This window comes from Podarcis raffonei, chromosome 1, assembly GCF_027172205.1.
Source record: "Podarcis raffonei isolate rPodRaf1 chromosome 1, rPodRaf1.pri, whole genome shotgun sequence".
Classification (NCBI taxonomy): Eukaryota; Metazoa; Chordata; class Lepidosauria; order Squamata; family Lacertidae; genus Podarcis; species Podarcis raffonei.
Window position 1 is genome coordinate 110,806,695 of NC_070602.1, and position 22,913 is coordinate 110,829,607.

Sequence of the window (22,913 nt, forward strand, 5' to 3'; positions counted from 1 at the left end):
GATGGATGGATGGATGAATGGGGATGAGAGGAAGCCGGTCTGGGCTTGCCATGTAAACTCTGCGAGAAAGCAAGGAGGCCGTCTATAAAATTGGGCAGCCTCTCCAAGCAACTCGCCAGCCTCTCCAGAGAAACCGCGCTGTTCAGGCAAACCCCATACAAAATAAAACAACACAACACAACACAACCCGATGCGACATTCCCTCCCCAGATCTTAAAACAGGGGTGATGCTGTGGCAAGCTAGCGAGGGCAGATCTACTACCGCAAGCACTCCACGCTAAAGAGGCGAATGCACGTTCCCCCGGCGGGCTACTTACTACGGATGAACGGCATAAGGCGAGAGCAGAGCAGCACGCTGCTAAATAATCATCATCATCATAACAACAATCCAGATCAGAAGGTTAAAGGGAATGAATAGGTCTTTCCGTCCACTCATAAGGGCGGAGAGAAGGGATAGTTGTGTGCATGCATTGCAACCCGGGGACGGGGACGAAAAGGTGCAACGCGAGGGAAAGAAATGGGGTGCGACGCAATACGGGAAAAAATGTGGGTGTTACGGGGGGGGAGGTTGTTTTTTTCAAGCGGGAGCCTCTGGGTGCAAATACTCGCATGTTGCGCGGTCAGAGGGCGGGGAGACGTACCTGGAGCAGCGGCGGAGGAAGATGCCTCCGCCAGGGCGGCTCGCTGCGGCTGCTGCTTCGGAGGGCGCCTGGCGAGGTCGGCGGCGCCGGTGGAGGCTGCGGAGCCCGGGCGCCCCTTCAGAAACAGCAGCAGCAGAAGCAGAAACCCCGACGCGGCAGCCAGCCCCCGGAGCGAGAAGGACGGCGAGCTCCCGCGAATGCCCGGCATGGCGACCACCAGCCAGCGGGCAGCGGAGGCATATTGCGGGCCGAGGGAGGGCGGCCAGAAAGGGAAGGAGCGCGGACGCCCGGGCCGGCAGCTGAGCCGCGCGCGGCCACAGGGTCTCCCGCTCTACGCCAGTCCCGCTCACGCGCGCACACTCCCGCCCGCCCCTCACGCCCACGTGACGGCGAGGAGGAGGAAGGCGAGGCGGCCGTCGACGAGGCGCCTCAGCCCGCCTCCCCGCTCGCTCTCCTGGGCTTCACTTTGGAGAGCAGGCGCCCAGTCCGCACAAGCACGGGTCCCCTTCTCTCCCTGCCCCACCCCACAGGGGCACCGCCCAGCCCGCCTTCTTCATAACCAGGGGCTCTGCTGCCATGTTCCTGCCTCCCTTCCAAGCAGGAAGGGGCCTTGGGGCTCTCCCTAGAGCAGGCGTCCCCAAACTCGGCCCTCCAGATGTTTTGGGACTACACTCCCCATCATCCCTGACCACTGGTCCTGTTAGCTAGGGATGATGGGAGTTGTAGTCCCATCTGGAGTGCCGAGTTTGGAGGTACCTGCCCTAGAGGCAGCCCGCCCTCGCTGAAGTGTGGTTTCTCGGTGACTGGACGGGGGTGGAGTGTGTTGGCGTCTTCTTTCCCCTAGCAGCAGGGCTTGCGCCTCAAAGGTGCTCCTGGTGTTTCCCAAACTTGGGTCTCCATCGTGGTTGTGGGGTTTTTTTTGGAGGGGGGACTACAACGCCCTTCGTCCATGACTGCTGGCTTTGCCAGTTTGGGATGATGGGAATTGTAGTTCCAAAACAGCAGGAGACCCAAGTTTGGAAAATGCTGTTTGGTGTATCTCTTGAACACCCCCTCCCTTTCTCACGCACATAACGCACACGTCTCATGGCGCCTTCAAGGTGAATGTGTTTGCTGAGGACCTCCATGGGCTACAGGGGTAGGGAACCCTTTCCAAGCCAAGGTGCACATCCTGCTGGACAACATTCGAGGACCGAATGCAGGCAATGGTCAATTAACAAAACCGGGCAGAACATCAAGCGTAAGGGCTTCTTTAAATGCCCCTCTCTGTCCTTCATCCAGTTAAGCCTAAGGCAGCAGAGATAAAAAACATAGCCAGCCAAAAAACTCTCAAGGAAGCTGTGGAATGGGGTCAATGATGGCTGGGGCTGGGGAGCCATGTAGGGTCTCCATGCTGGACTTGGAGAGGAGGGCTGCATTTCAACCCCAGACCTGAGATGTACATTAAGCCTTATCCTTGGTTCCTGCATCTAACAAAGTCATTCACAATAACAGTTGTGTGGCAGACGGAAATTTGACAGGTGAAGCCGTTCCTACTATAGAGATGGCATCATTAGCATGGAGTGATAAGGAAAGGTTATATTTCCTTGACCATCAAACAAATGCTTACTTGTGAGTGAATTCTCTGGTTTGCTTGTTTGTTGCAGTCAACCCATAGGTGAAAAATCAACCAGAATGCAGGTATTGTTGTAGGTAGTTCAATAAGTGATGATTTAGCAGTTGCATTTTGTGGTCAGGGCTAATCAGATGGCTGGAGATTCACTTGATGAAAATTTCCAGGGCACCTGGTTTCACTTGACGACTATTGTTTTGCAGTAGAAAAGTTTCCAGGGGAAATTGAGAAGAGCCATGCAGAGGGGCCTGACTATGGGATGTGCTATTCACACACGTACTCCCCACCAGCGTTGGGATTACACTGCCAATGCTTATGTCAAGGAAACTTGAGAAAGATAATCTTACCCTGTTAAGTAATTCTTAAACTGATCCATGGACTACTGGTGAATGACAGAAGCAATAGAGAGGAATGCTACAGAGACGGAGGCTTCTTTGAAGTGTCAGTTGCAGCCATGAACGGTAGTGAAAGCTGAATTTAATGGCTTCTTTTGCTCTCAAATATAGCACTGGGGTGAGGGGAAAGGCGACGGCTACACACGGTCCAGTTTACAGATGCTCAAATTCAGGCATGATTCCTGTGTCATGGTCAGTCATCCAGCGGAAGGAGTGAGAAGTGCTCCTCCATATGGCAACATCAACGTGCTGGAGTTATTTACCATGCAAGTTGCCTGAGATAGCTGTGCCTTGACTGAAAAATGCCTTCGGCAATGGGGACACGTGCAAACCTAGCACCAACCTGATTCCTAGCCCCACAGCTCCTTCCCCTTCACCCTTGTGTTTGTTGTTCCAAGTGGAATACAATATACAGTTTTACTGTAGGGGAGGAGGAGGCGAGTTTTAATTCAGATGTTTTTCAAACAACCTCTGCACATAGCAGCTGTAATAAAATTCACAAATTACAAGCAAATATGGGCCTGCCATACTGGAAGCACTGCTGAGGGAGTGCAATTGTCTGCTAAAAAGCATGATCATCCCAAACAATTCTGAGGGAGTGTTAGTTCAGTATCACTAGTATTGTAGGGAGCTGTGACAATGGACAGCAACACACCTAACGCCAATCGAGCAAGACAGTGGTCAATATCAGAGTGTTTAGTAGGTCTGTACCAGAATCTACTTGACAACTATGGACTGATGGCATAAGCACTTAGGTTGTTCAATCCTTTTTGTTTAGCACTTAGAGGTTTAGGATGCTCTGGGCATAAGGCTTTAAACCATCTGGCTGTTAGCCACTAATGGCCCTATCACCCAGGCATTTGCTGAAGTATTTTGAGTACAGTAATGTGTCCCCACCCAATCTAATTCTCAGAGCTTCTCAAAATGCAGCTTTAAGGAGGCATCAAAATTCTTCCTCAAAGCAAGCAGTGTTATTTTAAGCCCTGAAGCAGACAGAAAAGGAAGATATAACAAAACAGTTTTAGGACAATAGGATTTGGAGTTGGGAAATGAAAATGTGTGCACACAGCCTAGAGATTCGCACATTGGCATTATCCTCACAATCCGTGAGCTAAGCTGACCCTATTTCACAACCTAATAAAGTTCGCTACTGCATTTGTAATAGTAAATAGAGCCAGTGCAGGAGAGAAATCCTGCCACCACGATCCCTCCATAAACTAATCAGAAGATAGGTGAAATGATGTGATGCTTAGTAAGTACTACTGTGTTTGGTAGCATTCAGTCTTAAGCAAGGGTGTACACTGTATAGGATTGGAAGATGGCTCAGTCAGCAGAGCGTGAGGCTTCATCTCAGGGTTGTGGTTGGGCAAAAGATTCCTGCACAGAAGGGGTTGGACTAGATTACTCTTGTGGTCCCTTCCAACTCTACAATTCTGATTTTAAGTCTTCTTTGGCCAAGGAAGTTTTCACTGAGGAAGAATAGCTCCAACTTTTTACTTGCCTTAGCAGATATTTGGTTAAACAACTGAGTTACCTTCCAGCAGAAAAAGCTGAAGGATTTCATGGTGAAACAACACCTGTGAAATTGTGAATCTTGTCTCCTTTCCTCTTACTAAAATCAAAAGGCTGCTGACTCCTAATGTCGTGAGCAAACTGGGGCAACTGGGCATGTGCAGGGAAAAAAGGGGCACCAGGACAGCCGATAGCCAAGGAACTAGTGTAAAACTGATGCAGATAGGCTTGGTTTACAGTGGGGGGGGGGGCTGTGCTTTTGAAGGAAGGGACTTACTTGCCTGCAATGCTGCTGAGTTAATAACAAAGCAGACGGAGACTGGCTATAAAGAGGTCAGCCATGATTTTGTACAAGATCTTGGTACCCCTAAAGTGTGGGGCCTGGTTTGCCACTGCCCCCCGCATACGGATCCTACCAACCAAAGTGTTGGTAAGCTTTCTTCATCCAATTCCCTGCAACTTCATATTCTTAAATAATGTTCTCTTTGCATGCCGTATTAGAGCTGGTCTGTTGTAATGTTCAGTGTCTACAGGCCTGCATCATAATAGCACAATGAACATTATTTTCCCCAACCACTTAACTAACACCCATGCACCAGTTTGACTAGCTTTTGCTACATTAAGGTAATGCATTAGTCCTGGACAGTCCCACCAGCTAGTTTTATATCAGGAGAAAATGCAAGGCAATTTTGCGAATGTGAAGTCGTACATATCCTGATATTTGTGTTTTGCAAATAAATCCAAAGGACGGAGTGAAATAAGTATTTTATTCATCAACGAACAAAGAAACATTAGTTATCCTACTATTTACATTAAAGATTTCTTCAATTGATTTATGCGAACAATTTAAAAATATGTCTGACTTTCTTTTCCAAGTGTTTTAACTTCAGTGGATTTGTGGATTAAGGGATGGGCAATGTAGTAAGTCAAGTAATACAGCTAATGTATCTCCTATAGGGTCTCTTTACAGCTGCTGTGAGTGACAACAATGATTTGTTTTATTTGTTTTCAACATTTAAAATACTATTAATTCACAGAACTTTTATAAAGCTTAAAGTGTAAGTGCTGGTGGATTTTATTTATTGCTTTTCCAAATGCATTTCTTTTTAAAATTCCTGAGCATTAATAGTGTGACCATCCTGTTCATGCACAGTCAAACCCAGTTACACATCTGATGTTTCAATGTATTGTTATTTTTTTAAGGAAACATATATTCTTATTTCTAAGAGAAAGTCTAAAGTGCATTGAAGACTTCCGCCAAATGAATACACAGAAAATATTTTAGGATGCATCTACAACAGCACCTACAATTCCCAGGATTCTTTGGGAGAAGGAATGACAGTGAAATTGGAGTAACAGATGCAGGTTTATGGCATAACATATATTATTTCAGCCTATATCCTATGGAATCACAAATAGTAAATTAAAGTGGGTTGTGAGACATCTGAAAAGAAATGTTTGTGTGAGATGTTTAGATAAACAGACTGATGGGCTGAATAGCACTGCAGCGTCCTGAGACAAGAGGGCACATCGTAACCAGAAATTCATATTAGCAAAGTGCATTTATGATATAATTAAGAAAAGGTCTCAGTTGTGTGGTAGTTACACTGCCAATCATTGGTTTGTTTAGAAAATGACGCACGTGTTTCACAAACAATAAATCACTACATATATATAAAAAAATTAGGGAATGGTGAAATAAAATACACATTCTAAACATCAAGACCACAAACTTAGGCTGGAATCCAAAGATTTATCTTAGACCTGCTGAAAGTCTTGTGCTTACCCCACTGGGATGTTTTACTTTTATTTTTGCCTAACAACCCTCCACCCCATGAGAGATCATAAATTGCTTTTGCCTCTCCTTTCTCATATTAGCCAGATGTTACAGACAACTCCCTGTCTCCTACCCCAGTTCACTGTAATGTCTAGGCCAAAGATGGAGAATCCAGGGCCCTCCAGATGTTGTGGGTCTCCAAGCAACATAATGGTCATGGGCGATGGGAGTTGTAGTCCAACAACATCTGGAGCACTATAGGTGCCCCACCTGTGGTATAAATAGAAACACAGTACAGTGATGTGACATAATTGCACTGTGTTGTGCCTCACCTAATTCATTGTTGGCCAGCTGGGGCAAAGCAGAGCACAGTACAATAATATAATACCATGTGTGTCTTCAGACATTGCAAGGAAGCTCTGGCAATGCTGTTCTTATAATGTCTAGTTAATCCCCGAGTTTGAAAACTCAGCTGTGCAGCATGAAGGACTGTCTAAAGAAACAAACAAATTAAGCACCCTTAGATGAATGGATATTTGGGTTCAGGCCATAGTCTCTCACTGGTTACTATTAGTGTTAAGTAAAATGTGTATTACTTATGTGTGGTGGGTTAATTTATGTTGAATTGACATGGAACATTATTGTAAGGTCAGTATATTTAGAGGAATAAATGTTTGACACAATAGTTGCACTGTACTATCAGCTCAGTAACAGTACAGTCATTATTTTACTTGCAAAAGTTATAAAAAACTAAATAAGTTTGCAACTAGCAAACTTTGCTAACGTACGCGGTGTGTCACCCAATGTGGGCAAAGCAATTATACAGACAAGGAGGCTGCAAACCTAAGTATTCTTACTAGTGAATACGTTCTGCTGAAAGCAATGGAGCTTACTTCTGATTAATCCTGTGGGTGATCATAATACTATCTAGAGCAGTTACATAGTCACTGAGGTTGCACACCTCAGCAGTATTATTAGTGCACAGGTTCTACTAAAAGCAGTGGGGGTTAGCTATGAGTAAACCTACTTAAACCTGCAAGGTCAGTTTAGTATATTTGCTCTCTGCCCTGCTGACCTCTGGGAGACAATATATGCTACATTCATCTCAGGCCAACATGTGTGTGAGGTGCCACATTTTATGCTTGTCCTGGGCTTGGCTGTATTCTGTAGCAAAGAGACATAGGGAAAAGACAAATGGAAGAGACTGACTTTCAGTCTAAAGTGTTTGCACCAATATAAAGTCTTCAGAGAGCCCATAAGATGCACTCAAGTACTTCCTCTCTAGGACCCTGGAATTCTTTATGCAAGTAAAAGAAAAACCCTAAGTGGAATGAGTATATAAATGCATGTTCAACATCAGTGATGACTTGCATAACTATAAGAGATATTGTGTATGAAACGGAAAGTGGAGTTTTCTGCCCAGAAAGTGTTTTGGCTTCCCCCACCCTACCTCTGCAAATATTTTCAACTGAAGCAGTTCATACATACTGGGTTAAGTTCACGCATGCTCGTTGAGTGTATTATATTTGCACATGGATATTCCACTTCAACTTCACACACACAACATTCATAACATAAAATCACTTGATACTGCCTTTGAAATAGCCATCACAGGTCAAGCAGGACAGACAGAGGTTTCCGTATGACCTTAAACTCATTTAAAATAAATAAATAAAATTGGATGTCCTGTGACATTATGTAACAAACCTGCGAATGTGAATGAATTTTAAGTGACTAGAGATATGCGCAACAGGGAGAGAATGCCCCGACAGAATTACAGCACCTGGTTTTTCCTTAGTGAGGCCTGTATATGTTGATAATTTGGCAAGGAATTAATTAAAACTGGTTATAAAAGATGAATTGCATTTGATTATTATTTTTTTAAAAAAGAGCAGCGAACTCAGAAAAACATCATGCCCCATTCCCAGCCCGTTGATTCAGTTATAATAACATTACATTCCGTTACATAATTCAATCAACTCAGTACCTCTCAGAATATGCCATGAAAATGAAGCAGTGGTGCACCAATATTAAAGCATAAATGCATTATGGACAGATAGATATCAGCTCTATCGGCAATAGAATGACAGTGTCTTATGAAGAATGGGTGGTTGGTTTCTGGAAGGGATTTTTACAAAGAGATCACACAGCTCTGTTGATAAGAGCATGAGACTCATAATCTCTGGGTCATGGGTTCAAGCCCCATGTTGGGCAAAAGATTCCCGCATTGCAGGGGGCTGAACTAGATAGTGCTTGTGGTCCCTTCCAGCTCTACAATTCTATGATTCTATGGTTTGTTCTAATGCTGTGTATAATAACTTTGAAGGAAATATCATACTATATAATACCACTTTGTATTTTTTAAAAAGCGGTTGCCTATACATAGTTCATTTGATTATTAGGGAGTCCTATATTAGTGATGGGACGCAGGTGGCATTGTGGTCTAAACCACTGAACCTAGGGCTTGCCGATTGGAAGGCTGGCGGTTCGAATCCCCGCAACGGGGTGAGCTCCCATTGCTCGGTCCCAGCTCCTGCCAACCTAGCAGTTCGAAAGCACGTCAAAGTGCAAGAAGATAAATAGGTACCGCTCTGGCGGGAAGGTAAACGGCATTTCCGTGCGCTGCTCTGGTTTCGCCAGAAGCGGCTTAGTCATGCTGGCCACATGACCCGGAAAAACTGTCTGTGAACAAATGTCAGCTCCCTCGGCCAGTAAAGCGAGATGAGCACCGCAACCCCAGAGACATTCGCAACTGGACTTAACTGTCAGGGGTCCTTTACCTTTACTATATTAGTGACAGGTATGCTTTGGCAAAAAAGCACTGATGTTGCAACATAATGCCTCTCAAATTACGAAACCTCTATCACACACCCCTAACACCACACAGAACTGAAAAACCCAGTGCTACCTTTACATCTTTAATTAATGCATTTTTGTCAGTTTTCTAAATCTTGTTGTTTTCAGATATTTAAATTTAAAGATGTCAAAACTCCCAACACCACTGGGTTACAGCTGTTAGCTGTGGGAGCATAGGACTACATCTGCTTGTTCACCGAGTTACGTTAAGCTGCAGATAAAAGAAATTCAAATTTCTAGTTAATAATATAAATTGGCAGATTGCTAAACGATATACCACTCGGAAATTTATGCTTTTGTAATACAGCACACCAAGATGTGTCTATTCAGCAATGAACTTGATTGATAACTCACTCTGGGTTGCAATTCTGTGCACATTTACCTGACAGTAAGCCCCATTGAACAGAATGGGGCTTACTTCTGAATAAACATGCATAGGATTGTACTGTTAAGAAGGATACTTTCAGTAACAGCTATGTCTAGATACAGACCAATAGAACCACAAGGCCAGAAAAAAATGTTTATCTCTTATCTTAACCATATTTGCTTCCAATTAAGCAGACTGAAGTGACAGGACATAACCATTTGGTTTTGGTTTGGGGAGGGGTAGTGTTCTTTGTACATTTTGATGCATAGGCTTTTGCTGTGTACAAAATATATATTCTTCATGAAAAAATTATTAAGTATAAAATGCTTAATATATTTCATTTTGCCTACTTCTGTGACATTCTTTCCTTTAAAAATATTTACATACAGTACAAATTCATTCATCTGAATGGTCTAGGAGGGGATATCCAAGAAAAAAGGGATTTGGATAAACTAGAGTACTATTTACAAAGTGTTGCAGTGTCATTGGCCCTTATGGAAAACACACTGTATGTGGCAAAGCAAAACTATCCAATAACTCAGGGTGGAAAGTGGAAACTGATACAATCTGTTGTGTTTTGCAGTTGCAGTTCATGCTTATCAAACAATAGCCTCTTTCAGTATGGCATTTGTATGGAAAGTGCTACTTTGAGCCCCATAGGAGCAATTGTCTTCTCTTTATTTTCTTAAGCCTACTTCACACCTGCATGCTCATCACTTGATAACTTGCCTGTATGAAAGGGCCATCAGATCTGGCACCATGGCATAGATAGAGCTCTATTTTTCCAGTTGCTCCTAAGTTCACACATTCAGCTAACAGTCATCGAGTACAGTAATCAATATTCCCCCCCAAAATCAAATGATGTGCATGCATGTGGTGCACTAGGCCCGAGATAAACACTAAAACTTAAGTCCCTTTGTATTTTTCCTCTCACAGAAAATAGAGATGATTTTAAAAATAAATCAGCAATTCAGAACCACATCGCTTTGATAAATCGACCTCATTTCCCAATTTTGGTAGTTCATCTACGTGGCACACAGTTGCTCTCATAGACCACATTTTTTTATTTCTGCAACTAGGCATATCCTTCCCATTAAATGTACTTACAATACCCCATTTTAGGAAAAGGTAGAAGCACCTAAGACCAAACCTTACAATTCAGCTTCACATTTGCCTTCTTGTGTATTATCGCGCCTCAGTGGTCTCTCTTCTCCAGGAAAGCTCTCCATGAGAGCTCTTTAATACCTGGCCAACCATCTACACTGAGGTTTCAGCTTCCTTCCATAGATCAAATCCTGGCAATGATCCCAGAAAGAGTGAAGGTACAGTCGACATCCTCTGAAATCCCATTCACTGGAGCTGCCCTTTAAGGCTCTTTCCTGCTTAACAACATGCATCCTGCGAGCTGTTCAGAATAAAATGCTTTCCCTTCATTACTCCACTGCTTTCCTCTATGACGATTTTTTTTTTTAACTTCCTGGCAAATGCAATGGTGAGGGGGGTCCCACTTGAGACAGCATGACACTGCCACTTAGTATCTTCACTGGGACATGCTCAGCACAGCATGTCTGCTACCACCGCCTGTCAACTTACTTGTACAAACAGGATTCCTTCTTTACATGTCTAAGGGTTTGATCTGTACAGACCCAGAGCAAAGCCAAGATCTAGAGTGGGATGTGGCCTTCTGAACTCTTCAGTTTTCTACCTTAGGCTGCAAGTAAGAGCTGGAAATTGTGAGACACATCTGATGAAGGCTTCTAGTGGGCTTGTAAGAGGTTACAATTCCAATTCATCTAAGCACCATTTTCTTCACTCCCTCTATTTCCTCTTCTTGCTCATCCTCCAACAGCCTAGTTTTGCTAGAAATAATTCCATTTTGTTTCAAAACTTGCGTTTTGAAAGCAGAAGTAAAATTATGCATAGCAAGGTCAAGCAGATATTCTTAATTATTTTTATAATATATTGTGAATGAAGAATTTCCATTTCCTTGTATAGGCTTTGAATTTTCTGAAGTGCGGAAAAGTTATGAAAGGCTAGAAAAGTTATCAGAAGTCTGGTGCACAAACCAATCATTTCCCAGAGTATGGGTATATTAGTGTCTAGAAAAAGGCTGATGATCTCTCATAAATATTAGGAAACCGAAATAAATCTTTTGCATCTACGAAGTGGACAGTGATTCCTGAAATGGGTACCGTACAGTTGTCTTCTATGGCGAACTCACTGAAAATCATATAACTGGAGCAGAACATTGTACGTTTTGTCGATTTAGATGTTTCTGGTTTGAAAATGTAGTGGCAAGTTAAGTACTTCTAAGGATTGGTGAGTATCGTGGAATGGTCCAGCCCAGACAGTCTTCAATTAGTGTACACATAGTTCATTAAACGGATGTAGTAGTTGCAGGTCTTCAAACTCTTGCTAGCAGTTCAAGTTGTACCAATCAACACATTTTATGTCTTTAGCCTTCCGGAGCTGGATAAGCAAGGCTGTGGCACTAAAAATATGCTCATCAGTGCACATGTATTAGTCACGTATGTGAACAGGATTAAATAGGAGGGAGGCTAACATATTGCTCTCATTTTGCAATTAACCTCTGACTACTGTAAATGCCAGAAGACACCTGCAGTGCAATTCTAGACAGTCTGTCCCTCAAGGCAGAAAAAATACACATTTTTTTAAAAAAGGAAGGTGTTGACCATTCTGAACCTTTTGGTAAATGACACAGCTAAAACACTGCTTAGGCCTCTGATGTCCCTTCCCCATTTTCATGCGGCTGCAGCTGTTCCCTTTCTTGTTCTTCCTGAGGTGGCCGCACACGCTTGAAGAAACCCACCTGCGTTGTAGAGAGAAAGGAGGGAAATACAATGGATATTGGGAGTGACACGGGAATTATCTCTGCCCATAAACACCCCTGGGCCTCACTCATCCTGGGGTATCAAAATAGTTAAGGCATCCCCACAACAGCTAGACAAATGCAGCCCCCAATTTCAAAAACATTTTACCATGTGCACAGAATCCGCATACGTGCATGGGACTTCCACATGCCACGCTACTGTTGTTACATGCACAACATCCACATACATAGCCTAGTTGACCCAGCACATCAACAGCACTTTAAAGATCTATTTACTGCTGAACCTCTTGCCACCAGCAGAACTCAGCCAGGCCTTCTGCAATAACAGATCTTTAAACATCTGGATGCAGATCTTAAGCAGCCAAGTCACTGTTACTATTTTAAAACATTTAAATATTTCCCATGCAAGCTCCTGTTCTGTGAGGTTGGACTGAAAACTGGTATAACTAATACTCTGAGTAAGCAAACCTGTAAAAGGACTGGGGAGGGTCCATTTGAATCAACTAGAACCAGAGCTCTCACAGCCGACTGCTACAGAAATCTCAAAGGCTGTACAACATGTTTCCTTCGGTTCTTTTCCTTGTGTTTATCTGAAGCTGCAGCTAAATCGACAAACTCTACCTGTTTTCTGCTTTCATGTGATTGTGCACGTGTACCTCTACAACCATGTTGCATGCCCCAAAAGATTACTCATCCGATTTCTGTCTTTGGCTACTGGATTTCTGGCTTTGATTTCCAAATATTTATATGGAACACAAAAGGTAAGTCAATTTGGAGGAACAGGGGAACCTTCGGCTATCTTTAGGCTTGGTAGAGGTCCCAGTTAGACAGTTTCCCCAATCCACAGCCTTTTGCCCCGCACCTGACATCAAGTGTAGGGCATATACTGATGTTGCTGGGATGTGCACTACAAAGTGCCCCACTGAGAACTTTCTAATGCAGCCAATCAACAGGCTGGCAGAGGAAATAGGTCCATTTTAACTGAAACCAGACCTGTCTGCAAACAAAAAGAGCACATTCTTTGTGCCCATCAGCTGATCTCCTTTGCGGTTATACTGCCAGTACCCATCAGTGGATTTGTGCCCTGTGATCCCCTCTGGAGAGGTCATCTTGGGGGATTGACAGGTGGTCAGCCCCACCCATCTTTCAAAGTTTCTTTGTGGCAGAGGTAAGGATCTGGCCCACTGACTGGATCCCGTTCCCCACCCATGATTTAGAGCAGCCAGCCTTTCTCAACCTTGGGTCCCCAGATGTTTTTGGCCTACAACACCCATCACCCCTGACTATTGGTCCTGTGAGCTAGGGATTATGGGAGTTGTAGGCCAAAAACATCTGGGGACCCAAGGTTGAGAACCACTGATTTAGAGGTTTCTTCCCCCTAGGTTGAACCTACTCAGAAATAAGCTCCACCAAGTTCAATGGGAGCTAATCACAGACGAGTATAGGAATATGCACTCAGAAAAGTACCATAGAACAATAAAATGAACCAGGATAGCTCAGTAGGTTAGAGTATGGTGCTGATAAGGCAAAGGTTGCAGGTTCGATCCCCATATGGGACAAATGCATATTCCTGTATTGCAGGGGGTTGGACTAGATGATCCTCAGGGTCCCTTCCAACTCTACAGTTCTAAGATTCATTAAAGACACCACTTACCCTGTACATTATAAAGACTAGAAGTGCCAGAAGTAATAATCCTGCTAAGACGGCTAGTATGATTACCCAGACTTGCACGGTCATGGGTGCTGGCTGAATACCCCACAGGATATTCGTGGTAACCTAAAGAGGAGGAGATGACAACGTATTTTATAGAGAAACAATGTAGAGCGTTGGAGGGAGATGCTTTGGAAATTCTTCATGATTCACTTGCATGTGGCACACCAGTGGGCAGAAACAAACACTGTTCAACGAAAGGGAAGGAGCAAGGTTTTCCTGGTCTATGTTTGTGTGCATGCTGTGATTTGGCAGGAGCAGAATCTGGCATTGCTTGCCGAATGGCTCGTAAGATAAAGGTAGCTTCTGGTCGGAAGATGATCGCATAGCTTCACTGACTTGGATTTTGAGTTTGCTCCCACTGATGGGAATATGCTTGAGTGGTATTCACTCACAGGATACTTGATGGCAGAAGTGGGAGAGGCAAGCTTAATCAGTGCCCTCCTTTGCCCTGCAGCCGCTCGCACCCTCTGAAAATCTGCTGTGGAGGTTTGGAGGAATCTCAGAATTGCCTCCCCGCTACTGGAGCAAAAGCCTTCCATGAACAGAAGTACAGTTGTACCTTGGAAGTCGAACGGAATCCATTCCAGAAGTCTGTTCGACTTCTAAAACATTCGGAAACCAAAGCACGGCTTCTGATTGGCTGCAGGAAGCTCCTGCAGCCAATCAGAAGCCACAAAGCCCCGTGGGACGTTTGGCTTCCAAAAATAGTTTGCAAACCAGAACAGTCACTTCCGGGATCAAAAGAATTGAGAACTAAGCTGTTCGAAACCCAAGGTACGACTGTAGTCCTTCCATTTGGGGAAGCTTGTTAGGGCCAATTAAACACCACCGAAGCCTCCATGCTGTCTAGCTTAATATTGCTGTCTTTGATGGTGATAAATCTGCTGAAGTTCAGGGCTGCAATCTTGTGCACATTTACATGGAAATAAGCCTCAATAGAATACATATGTCCTAGGTAAACATGCACAGGATTGGGTCTGCAATTGTGTGATTAGTCGATTGCAATGCAATGGGCTGGCTCCGAGTTCTGCGCCAATGCTATTCTGTATGCCAGGGCCAGACATGAGCCCATTCTGGAGCAGCAGTGTGAAGGCCGCATCTAAAGCTTTTAATTGAAGGCTAAAATTTAATTAAAAGCTTCAGCAGCATGTGATAAAACTGAATGAGCCCAACAATCCACGATTTAATATAGAACAGTAAAAACATTGGAAGCAGATCAGATGCGTGTTTCATTTTGACAACTCTTTTCAGCTTAATTGTGTTGCCCTGGGTCGCGCTAATTTTGAATATCAAATAGCTTACTATTGTAGAATTGTGGACATCTTCGGGAAAGGAAAGATTCTTGTAAGGGAACTCGATAACGCTGAAGGAAGCGGATGATTTGAGAGAATAGGAGTGGTTCTGGTTTTCTTTCTGTGATGAGAATGATAAGAAAGAAAATGTCAAATTAGAATTTATATTATTCAGGGGCAGGCAGATGTCGTAGGAACAGCAATGGATGCTTACGTTCATGAAAGTCTGAGTCCAAAGGCGAGATTTTAAATACAGAATTGCCGTCTTCTCCCTCTCTAGGCGACCCACTTGGCAGAATATCTTTAAACATTCTGCAGTTCCGCAGCCCTAAGGTTAAAACAATAGGAGAGGAAGAGCTGTGCATGAGTTTTCAGATGTTATGTTCAAAGCAAACTGCTACCACAGAGCTATCCATGCTTCCATTTACTTCTTGATTTACCGTATTTTTCGCCCTATAGGACGCACTTTTTCCCCTCCAAAAATGAAGGGGAAATCTGGGTGCGTCCTATGGGGTGAATGCAGGCTTTCGCTGAAGCTTGGAGAGCAAGAGGGGTTGGTGCGCACCGACCCCTCTCGCTCTCCAGGCTTCAGCAAGCTATCAGCAAGCCTGGGGAGCCCACGGGAGTTCCCGCAGGGCTCCCTCGGCTGCGGATAGCAGCCTGCTTCCCGGAGCGCGGGGCGCGCTGAAAGCAGAGCGCCCGGCGCTTCGGGCAGACATCGGGCAGCCCCACAAGCTCGGAGGACAGCGGGGAGGCGCAGCGCCGCCATCCCGCTGTTCCCCGACCTGGTTTGGATTCCCCAACCTGGTTTTGGGGGGGAAATAAAGGAAATTTGTTTTCCCTTTATTTCTCCCCCATAAAACTAGTCGCGTCCTATGGGCCAGTGCGTCCTATGGGACGAAAAATACGGTATTTCTTATGCGTTGGATCCACCTCCTGAGAGCTGCTTGTAATGCTGTTATTACTACAATGGTGACCTAACATGTTTGGTGGTGTAACAACTACTACACCCTGCTTGGGCACCACTGCAGCGAGACTTTGAATTACGCTGCTGGTGACTTGTGTGATATTCATACCAAATGTTGAAGTTTGGGTAAAGGGAGTCAAGTGTGAATAAAAAGCATATGCTCCTGAACCATTTTTAGCTAGATCTCCCTGGCTAAATTTACCTACATACATTTCCACTACGGCATTCACCAAAATGTCTGGGAACTAACAGCAACTTGTTTCCCCCTGAAGATGTTTATTTCATGTAAGCAGACTCGCATGAAACAACATTTCTGCCTGTTATCTCATTCCCTTTTCTGCTCCAGTTTCTTCAGCTAGAGAACAGACTGTCAAAGCTACCCTGGATGCTTCAAAGAAACAGCGAGAAGAAATCTCATGTGTTCTTGTTCTTATTCTATTCAATGAGATTTCTTCCAGCAAGAATATTATTAGCTCAACAATGGAAGCAAGAGGAAATGCCAACAAAAGAAGAATGGCAAACGAAATTGATGGACTATGCTGAGCTGGCGAGACTAACAGGGAAAATTCGAAACCAGCAGGACCAGACTTTCCTAAAGGACTGGAAGAAATTTATGTTGTATCTGAAAGTCAGTTGTAATTACCTAACATTGCTTGTAGGGTTACAAGAAGTTTTGTAAGGAGGACTACATAAATTACTGTGAAAAGGACTAAGATCGCTGATGTAAGATTGGACTTTTAGCAATAAGCATAGTAACAAAATGCAAAATCAGAAAGGAATTTAGAAAACCATTAGAAGTGGTTGAAGGAAGTCTTAGGCTGTGATAGCCAAAGATTTGTTATGTTGTTTTGGAGTTGTTATGTTGGAAAATTTGTGCAAAATCCAATAAAAATTATATATAAAAAAAGAAAAAAGAAATCTCATGTGTTGCTTGCACCTCCTCTATCCATGTTTCCAGGTCTTATCTATTGCTGTGGGTGGGGAAAGATGAATGTTCCATGAATGAGGGCACTTAAGATGAGATGTGGACAGATGTGGAAAGAGAGAAGAAACAGAAATAGTTCCATCAGTATAGGATGGAATTATTTTTTGTCGCGACACCATGGAAATTCAGAATGCAATTTTTTTAAATGCCCATTTTTCATGAACACACCTGTGCTCTGTGATTTCATGCGCATACAGTTCCAAGCAAAATTAAGGTGGAGAAGAACAAGGGTGCCTTTTTTGTGTGTGCTTTCCTTTTCATCACACCTACAATAATAAAGCACCTTTTGGACACAGGAGGCAGCACCCTTGAACTGTGAAACCACAAGGTACAAAGGTAAGTCATCAGCACATGATTTTGAGAATCCCATTGTCCTTGACTTTTCCATTCCTGGAAAGGCTTGGAACAATGAGTTATTTGTCAAGCTGGCAAATCAGTTGTAGAGGTTTGCACCTCGTATATCACAGGCATCTGAAGTGCAATAAACATGCAGCATTAAATCATCTCTCGCTAGGGCCATTAAAATCCAATATTTGCTACCCTGCAGTGGCTGATGTAATGCTGTAACCTCTTCCTCCTGATCATGGGGAAAACATTGCAGCAGCAGCTGCAGGCATGCATGTTGCATTTCAAATTGCCATTGCTGTCACCCAAATGCAGAGAGGACAGGGGAATATGCCAGTGGCAAAGGATGTAGATGTGCACCATTTGTGTGTGTCCCGTGTTAGGATTTTGTGGCTCTGGGTTATCTAAGTCATGTGTTCGATTATTCATACCATGCAAAGTATTTACACACATTTAAATGAGTTACACCCACTTATTCTGAGAACTCCAAATGAGCTTAGCATGCTCAGTCTTTTTTTTAAAAAAAATATTTATTGAGATTTTCCACCTTAATACATTAAAAAATCAAAAAAGAAAAAAGAAAAAAGTTAAAAACACATAAAGTTTACAATCCGTATTTTCAATAACATATTTCCCTGACTTCCCCACACCTCCCCTTCTTATATTCCAATTCAAATTGTTAGTTCAACAAGTTCTTATCCCCAATTTTTGACCTTTTTATATTTAATTCATTTTAGAAAAACCAATTTTAACTTATAAACATCAATATTTGTACATCAGTGCTCATTCTTAAAACTTTTTTCTAAAGTCGACCCAAATTCCCTTCCACGAATTCCCCAATTTTCATACTAATAACAAAACAAAATAAAAAAACAGATTATAATTGTACACCCTTTGGATTCCCAAACCCCACCCCCCCTTTCCCGGTTTCGATCCCCAACAAATGTCCATCAATCTTAGTCTACTATCAGCCTGGAGACCTCACGTCCGAGGCTCTTAATTCTCTCTCAATTCCTCTCTGCCGGTTTTTTTGGTAGTCCTTAGTATTAAACACCAGATCTCGGAGAAGCTCTGTCCCAATAGGGTCCATGTTTCTTCCAGCCAGACCTCCATACTTAAAAGTGGAGCCCGAATCTTGTTTCTTACTCCTTTTAAGTCCAAATGTCCCAAAAGCTCCAACTGCCACCTTAATCAAATTTGTAATCCATAGGTCTTCAGATCTCCACATAAGGAGATCTCTCCATTCTTCAATCTCCAATTCAGACCAGATTTTCATCATCCAGTACTTATTTTCCTTTGTAACCATCATGTCAGGCCTCTGGCTCTCCTTTGTCATCTGCAACATTATATCTCCTCCTTCCTTTTCCTCAGAAACAACATATATCTCTTTCTCCACACTCTCAAATCTCTCAAGTTTCTCTTCTTGTCCAGCTGCATGAACTTCCTGAGTCAAATCCTTATCAAATTCAATGAATTTGTTTACTGTTAAGTCCAGAGTTGCAACATTGGTAGCCAAAACATCAATTTGGCCTTGTAACTTTCCCAAGAGAAGAAAAACTCTGTCCAATTTAGCTTGAATTTTTCCTCCTTCAGCCATTCTTGTAATGTCCCAAAACCCCCTCTAGAGGGATTTTGGTTACTTAATCTTCCTTCCAGTTCAAATCCAAAAATCAAGTTAGTTTGTATCAGTTCTTCCTTGTTTTCAACAAAATATAACCAAATTGTAACAAATATATCCAGCAGAGACAGCAGAAACAAAGTTCTCTTTTTCCTTCTTGACAGCTAATTTGACAGCTGTCAAACTCTTCTATATCTCCTCAACAGGCTCTCTCGCGGATCACTCCCGGGTCCGGGGGGGTGGCACTTTAGCTCTCAAAATTAGCTCTTATCCTCCAGTAAAATTACTTATACTGCCAAATCGTGAAATTAATGTCTTTTACACAATAAAGAAGAAGAAGTTCTCTCCACCTTAGTTAACTAGTCCTTGCTTTAAATTATTTACAAGACGGGGAGACGCACTTCCTGTTTGCGCCTTCCCCGATCGTGCCTAATTCAAAAAATTTTTTTCTTTGCAAATCCAATTTCCGTACTACTCACGGGTTGTTGCTTTTAAAGTCCAATTGTTCACAAGAAGAAGTCAGCGCTCTCCGACCATGGCATGCAGCTTCACTCCAGAGGAGAAGCAGTCGACTCTCAGCACTGCGCTGCTCACCCCGTCCCCCGTTCCGAAGCCTTTAAAAAGACTCCTTCGCGGGTCGGGGGGGCGCAAATGGTGCCCGCCGAGTCACCAGGTTCACAGGCTTCAGCGCCTGTGATTTCTGAGGGTCCCCGCGTCGCCGCAGCGGCAAGACCCAAATCCTGCGGAGCCAATTCCCTCCGGAGCTCGGAGGGAATCCGCCATTAGTCGATGGCGCTAACCCGGAAGTCGCTTAGCATGCTCAGTCTTAATCAGTTGTTCTAGTGGTTATAAATCATTCCGTATAAGGATTTTTCTCAGAGGCATTGCTAGTGGAACATCCCAGGGAACTAGAATTGCAATACTCAGGCTCTAAGAGGTTTTGAATTTGAGAAATGTAACCTAGCAAGGAATGTATGCTAAGGTCACTGTAAAACGGCCCTCAGGAATCTTTCATAGAGTCGGTTCCCTTCCAACCTTACAGTGCTATGAATCTTAGGGCTGGTACAGTCCTGGCTGGCCATTTATTGCAACCTCTGGTGGCAACCTCTGTTGGTGTGCAATTTAGGAGCAAACCAAAAACAGTGCCTGCAAAAGAAGAGGTGCAAAGTTGCAGAGTGGTGTCTGCAGCGATTTGGATTCTGCAACCCTGCTTAATTCACTGGGCTCCTTCAGAAAGGGAATTTAGATACAAAGTCCATGTAATTTGCAGATTTAAATAGTGCTGAGCCAACACACCTGGAACTATACACCTAGAAGCATCACTACACACCTAGAAACATACACTTGATGTTTTATTCCCCAGGGTGGCTGGGGAAACCCAGCCAGATGGGTGGGGTATAAATAATAAAAGTATCATCATCATCATCATCATCAAGGCAAAATTATCTGTAGTTCACAGGTATCTCTGGTAAGGGGAACTTGCATTGCTAAATATCTGAAGGGAACTATGCAACATATTCTCTCTCATTCTCACACACTCCCCTGTTGTGATGTATGCCCATAACAGTCTTCCCCTAGGCCAAATCAAATCTTGACTCAATGATAAGAACTACCTTATACTGATCAGATCATTTGTCCATCTGTGTTGACTGGCAGTGGTTCTCCAGTATTTTGGACAGCAATTTAATCATCCCCTCTAGCCCCCACACTGAGAGATGTTCAAATACACCATGTTGCATGTTTTGTGTTGATCAGGATGTCTTGCATTACATAGGTACCATATAGCAGGTCTCTACTCATCAAAAAGCATCTGATCAGTTTCGATCTCCAGTGAGTGAGGCAGTAGAGCCTCGGCATCTTTACCTAAAGACAGAGGCAGGCTGCCAGAGGTTTGGGCAACCATCTCACCAGCTTGCTCACCTCTTTTCTCAGAGTTTCCCTAACCAATCTGTCCGTCATGGTCCATCAGGGCTATGCATCTATATCAGAATTTGCTTTACAGAGCAATCCCTTGGGACACATGAAGCATACCTAAGATTCTCAAACAAATCAATAAACAGAAGTTACCAAAGTTTGTACATCTCCCTCAGCTGCACTTAGGTCCCTCCGGTTGACATTGTGACTGCGGCTATCTCCTCCATTCGTTGTTTCATTCTTTTCATCTTGGTGAGGCGTTGACATCTACAGCATCAAGAAGGGTTCGATTATCAGTACGGATTGGTGACACATTCCTAAACACTTTGTGGATGGGTGAACAGCATACATTGGAAATTGAGAGCGATAAACGAGATACCAAAACACCCATGGCCATTTTGAAATGGTCACTTGCCCTGTCCACATTCAGGGAACTGCTGTTGTCAAGTGAGCCCACAAGGGGATGGGCTGGTTACTGAGTGAGGTGACTTCAACCAGATCATTAGTGGGGAAGGTCTATGCTGCTGAGAAAATGAGATGAGAGTATGTTTGCATCATCACCCTCCCAAGGTCACTTCATTTCTCCCTGTACCTCTCTTCTCTAACGAATTTGCTCAACATTTGCACAGAAAAACCTCTTTGCCCAAGCATTTGGGCAGATACAAGCTAACAACCGCTGGATTCCCCCCTGCCCCTTATGATGACAATGAAGTTGAATATTCTTTAGCATTATAACCATTAACAATGATTTGTATTGCTTTAAACATTCAAGACAGATGGATTGCTCAGTACACGGAATATCTGAAGATGCTTTCGACTTACCTTAATTTTTAGCGGGTTAATCTCCATATCGGAAGTGCAGTTCATGGGGCCTTCAATTTCATATTCCATAATATACAACAGGGTGTTGTTGTTATACTTGTAAGGCCACTGAAGATTGAGCATCACTTTGCTGACAGCACTCGGGCCATTGTTTCTGAGCTAGTGAGAGGCAGGAGAAACAAATGACCACGAAGAACGATGCTATTTTCACTCTTGCAGTACAATCCTATCCCCTCCTATGGCTATTGTGGCATATGCCCCAACAGCTTGTCTGTGGGCATAGCCAGGCAGTCCTATGCTATTTTAAAGGCCATCCAGATGTTGTTGGACTACAACTCCCCTCATTCCTGACCACCGCTCATGTTGGCTGGGGATGATAGAAGCTGCAGTCCATTAGCATCTGAAGAGCCAACATTGGGTTGACCACAGCAAATCCCTCTGCTCTTACCTATCTCAAAGCTGTGTGACATTGGTTCAGAACTGAGCCACTTGCCACTACAGATGTTAATACATATTTGTTATGTTAAATACCGCCCAAAGGTTGTAAAGCACCTGGCAGGCTACAGTACAGTGACTCATGGGTTGTGTTTGGCTTGGCAGGTAACACATTTTTCAGGCATGCTCTTAAGTCTTTCTGTTCTGTTTCTGGGGGAGAGAGGAGGGTAGAAGGGTGGTCTCGGTACCTTAAATGCATGAACACACCATGACGTGTGACATCCCTGCATACAGTACTAAGCTGCCTGGTGGACCTCACTCTGCAGCCCACAAGGCCATCTGATTAGTTTACCATTCTGGCAAGAGGTAAGGCATGATTCTAGCAGGCATGGCCTTCTGGTTACAGCCTTGAGCACAGATTTACCTCATAGATATGCTGAACCAGAGGCCCGATGTCATCCTCTGTTTCTGGATTCTCCTTGGGTTGCCAATTAGGAATTGGGAGAAAAAGATGATCCGGAGAAGAAACCCTAAAATTACACAAGGAGCGCACAATAACCACCAGGCACCGTGAGCATGCAGCATAAGCCGCGTAATTGTGAAATGAAGGAAACGAGGCACTAGCTAAAATGGCGCCAAGGCCATCACTCACCCTCTGATTTCGACAACTGCTAAGATGGCCAGGTCCACCTGATAAGATGTCACGGGGCTTAGGTTGTTGTACATGTTAGAGCTGTGGAACAATGCAATGGCACAGTGAGTCAAGTCATGTGCTGCTGTCGAAGGTAAAAGGAAGGAGGTTCTACCCTA

At 43.7% G+C, this 22,913-nt stretch overlaps 2 protein-coding genes across 3 annotated transcripts in view; both read right to left on the reverse strand.

The window, feature by feature from the left end:
- Positions 1–1,002, reverse strand: part of FAM171B (family with sequence similarity 171 member B) — a 30,181-nt gene extending 29,179 nt beyond the window's left edge. Inside the window, exon 1 of one of the 2 annotated variants that reach the window (XM_053409132.1) lies at positions 642–1,002. In XM_053409132.1, coding sequence (XP_053265107.1) covers positions 642–849 — 208 coding nt within the window. In that variant the 5' untranslated portion in view covers positions 850–1,002. The remainder of the gene's footprint in view (positions 1–641) is intronic. The other variant, XM_053409126.1, reaches the window with a different exon arrangement.
- Positions 1,003–9,299: 8,297 nt separating this feature from the next.
- Positions 9,300–22,913, reverse strand: part of ITGAV (integrin subunit alpha V) — a 64,409-nt gene continuing 50,795 nt past the window's right edge. The window contains exons 23-30 of the mRNA XM_053409243.1: positions 22,756–22,836; positions 22,528–22,633; positions 21,669–21,827; positions 21,000–21,113; positions 15,232–15,345; positions 15,028–15,138; positions 13,666–13,788; positions 9,300–11,990 (exon numbers count right to left, since the gene is read on the reverse strand). Coding sequence (XP_053265218.1) covers positions 11,895–11,990; positions 13,666–13,788; positions 15,028–15,138; positions 15,232–15,345; positions 21,000–21,113; positions 21,669–21,827; positions 22,528–22,633; positions 22,756–22,836 — 904 coding nt within the window. The 3' untranslated portion in view covers positions 9,300–11,894. The remainder of the gene's footprint in view (positions 11,991–13,665; positions 13,789–15,027; positions 15,139–15,231; positions 15,346–20,999; positions 21,114–21,668; positions 21,828–22,527; positions 22,634–22,755; positions 22,837–22,913) is intronic.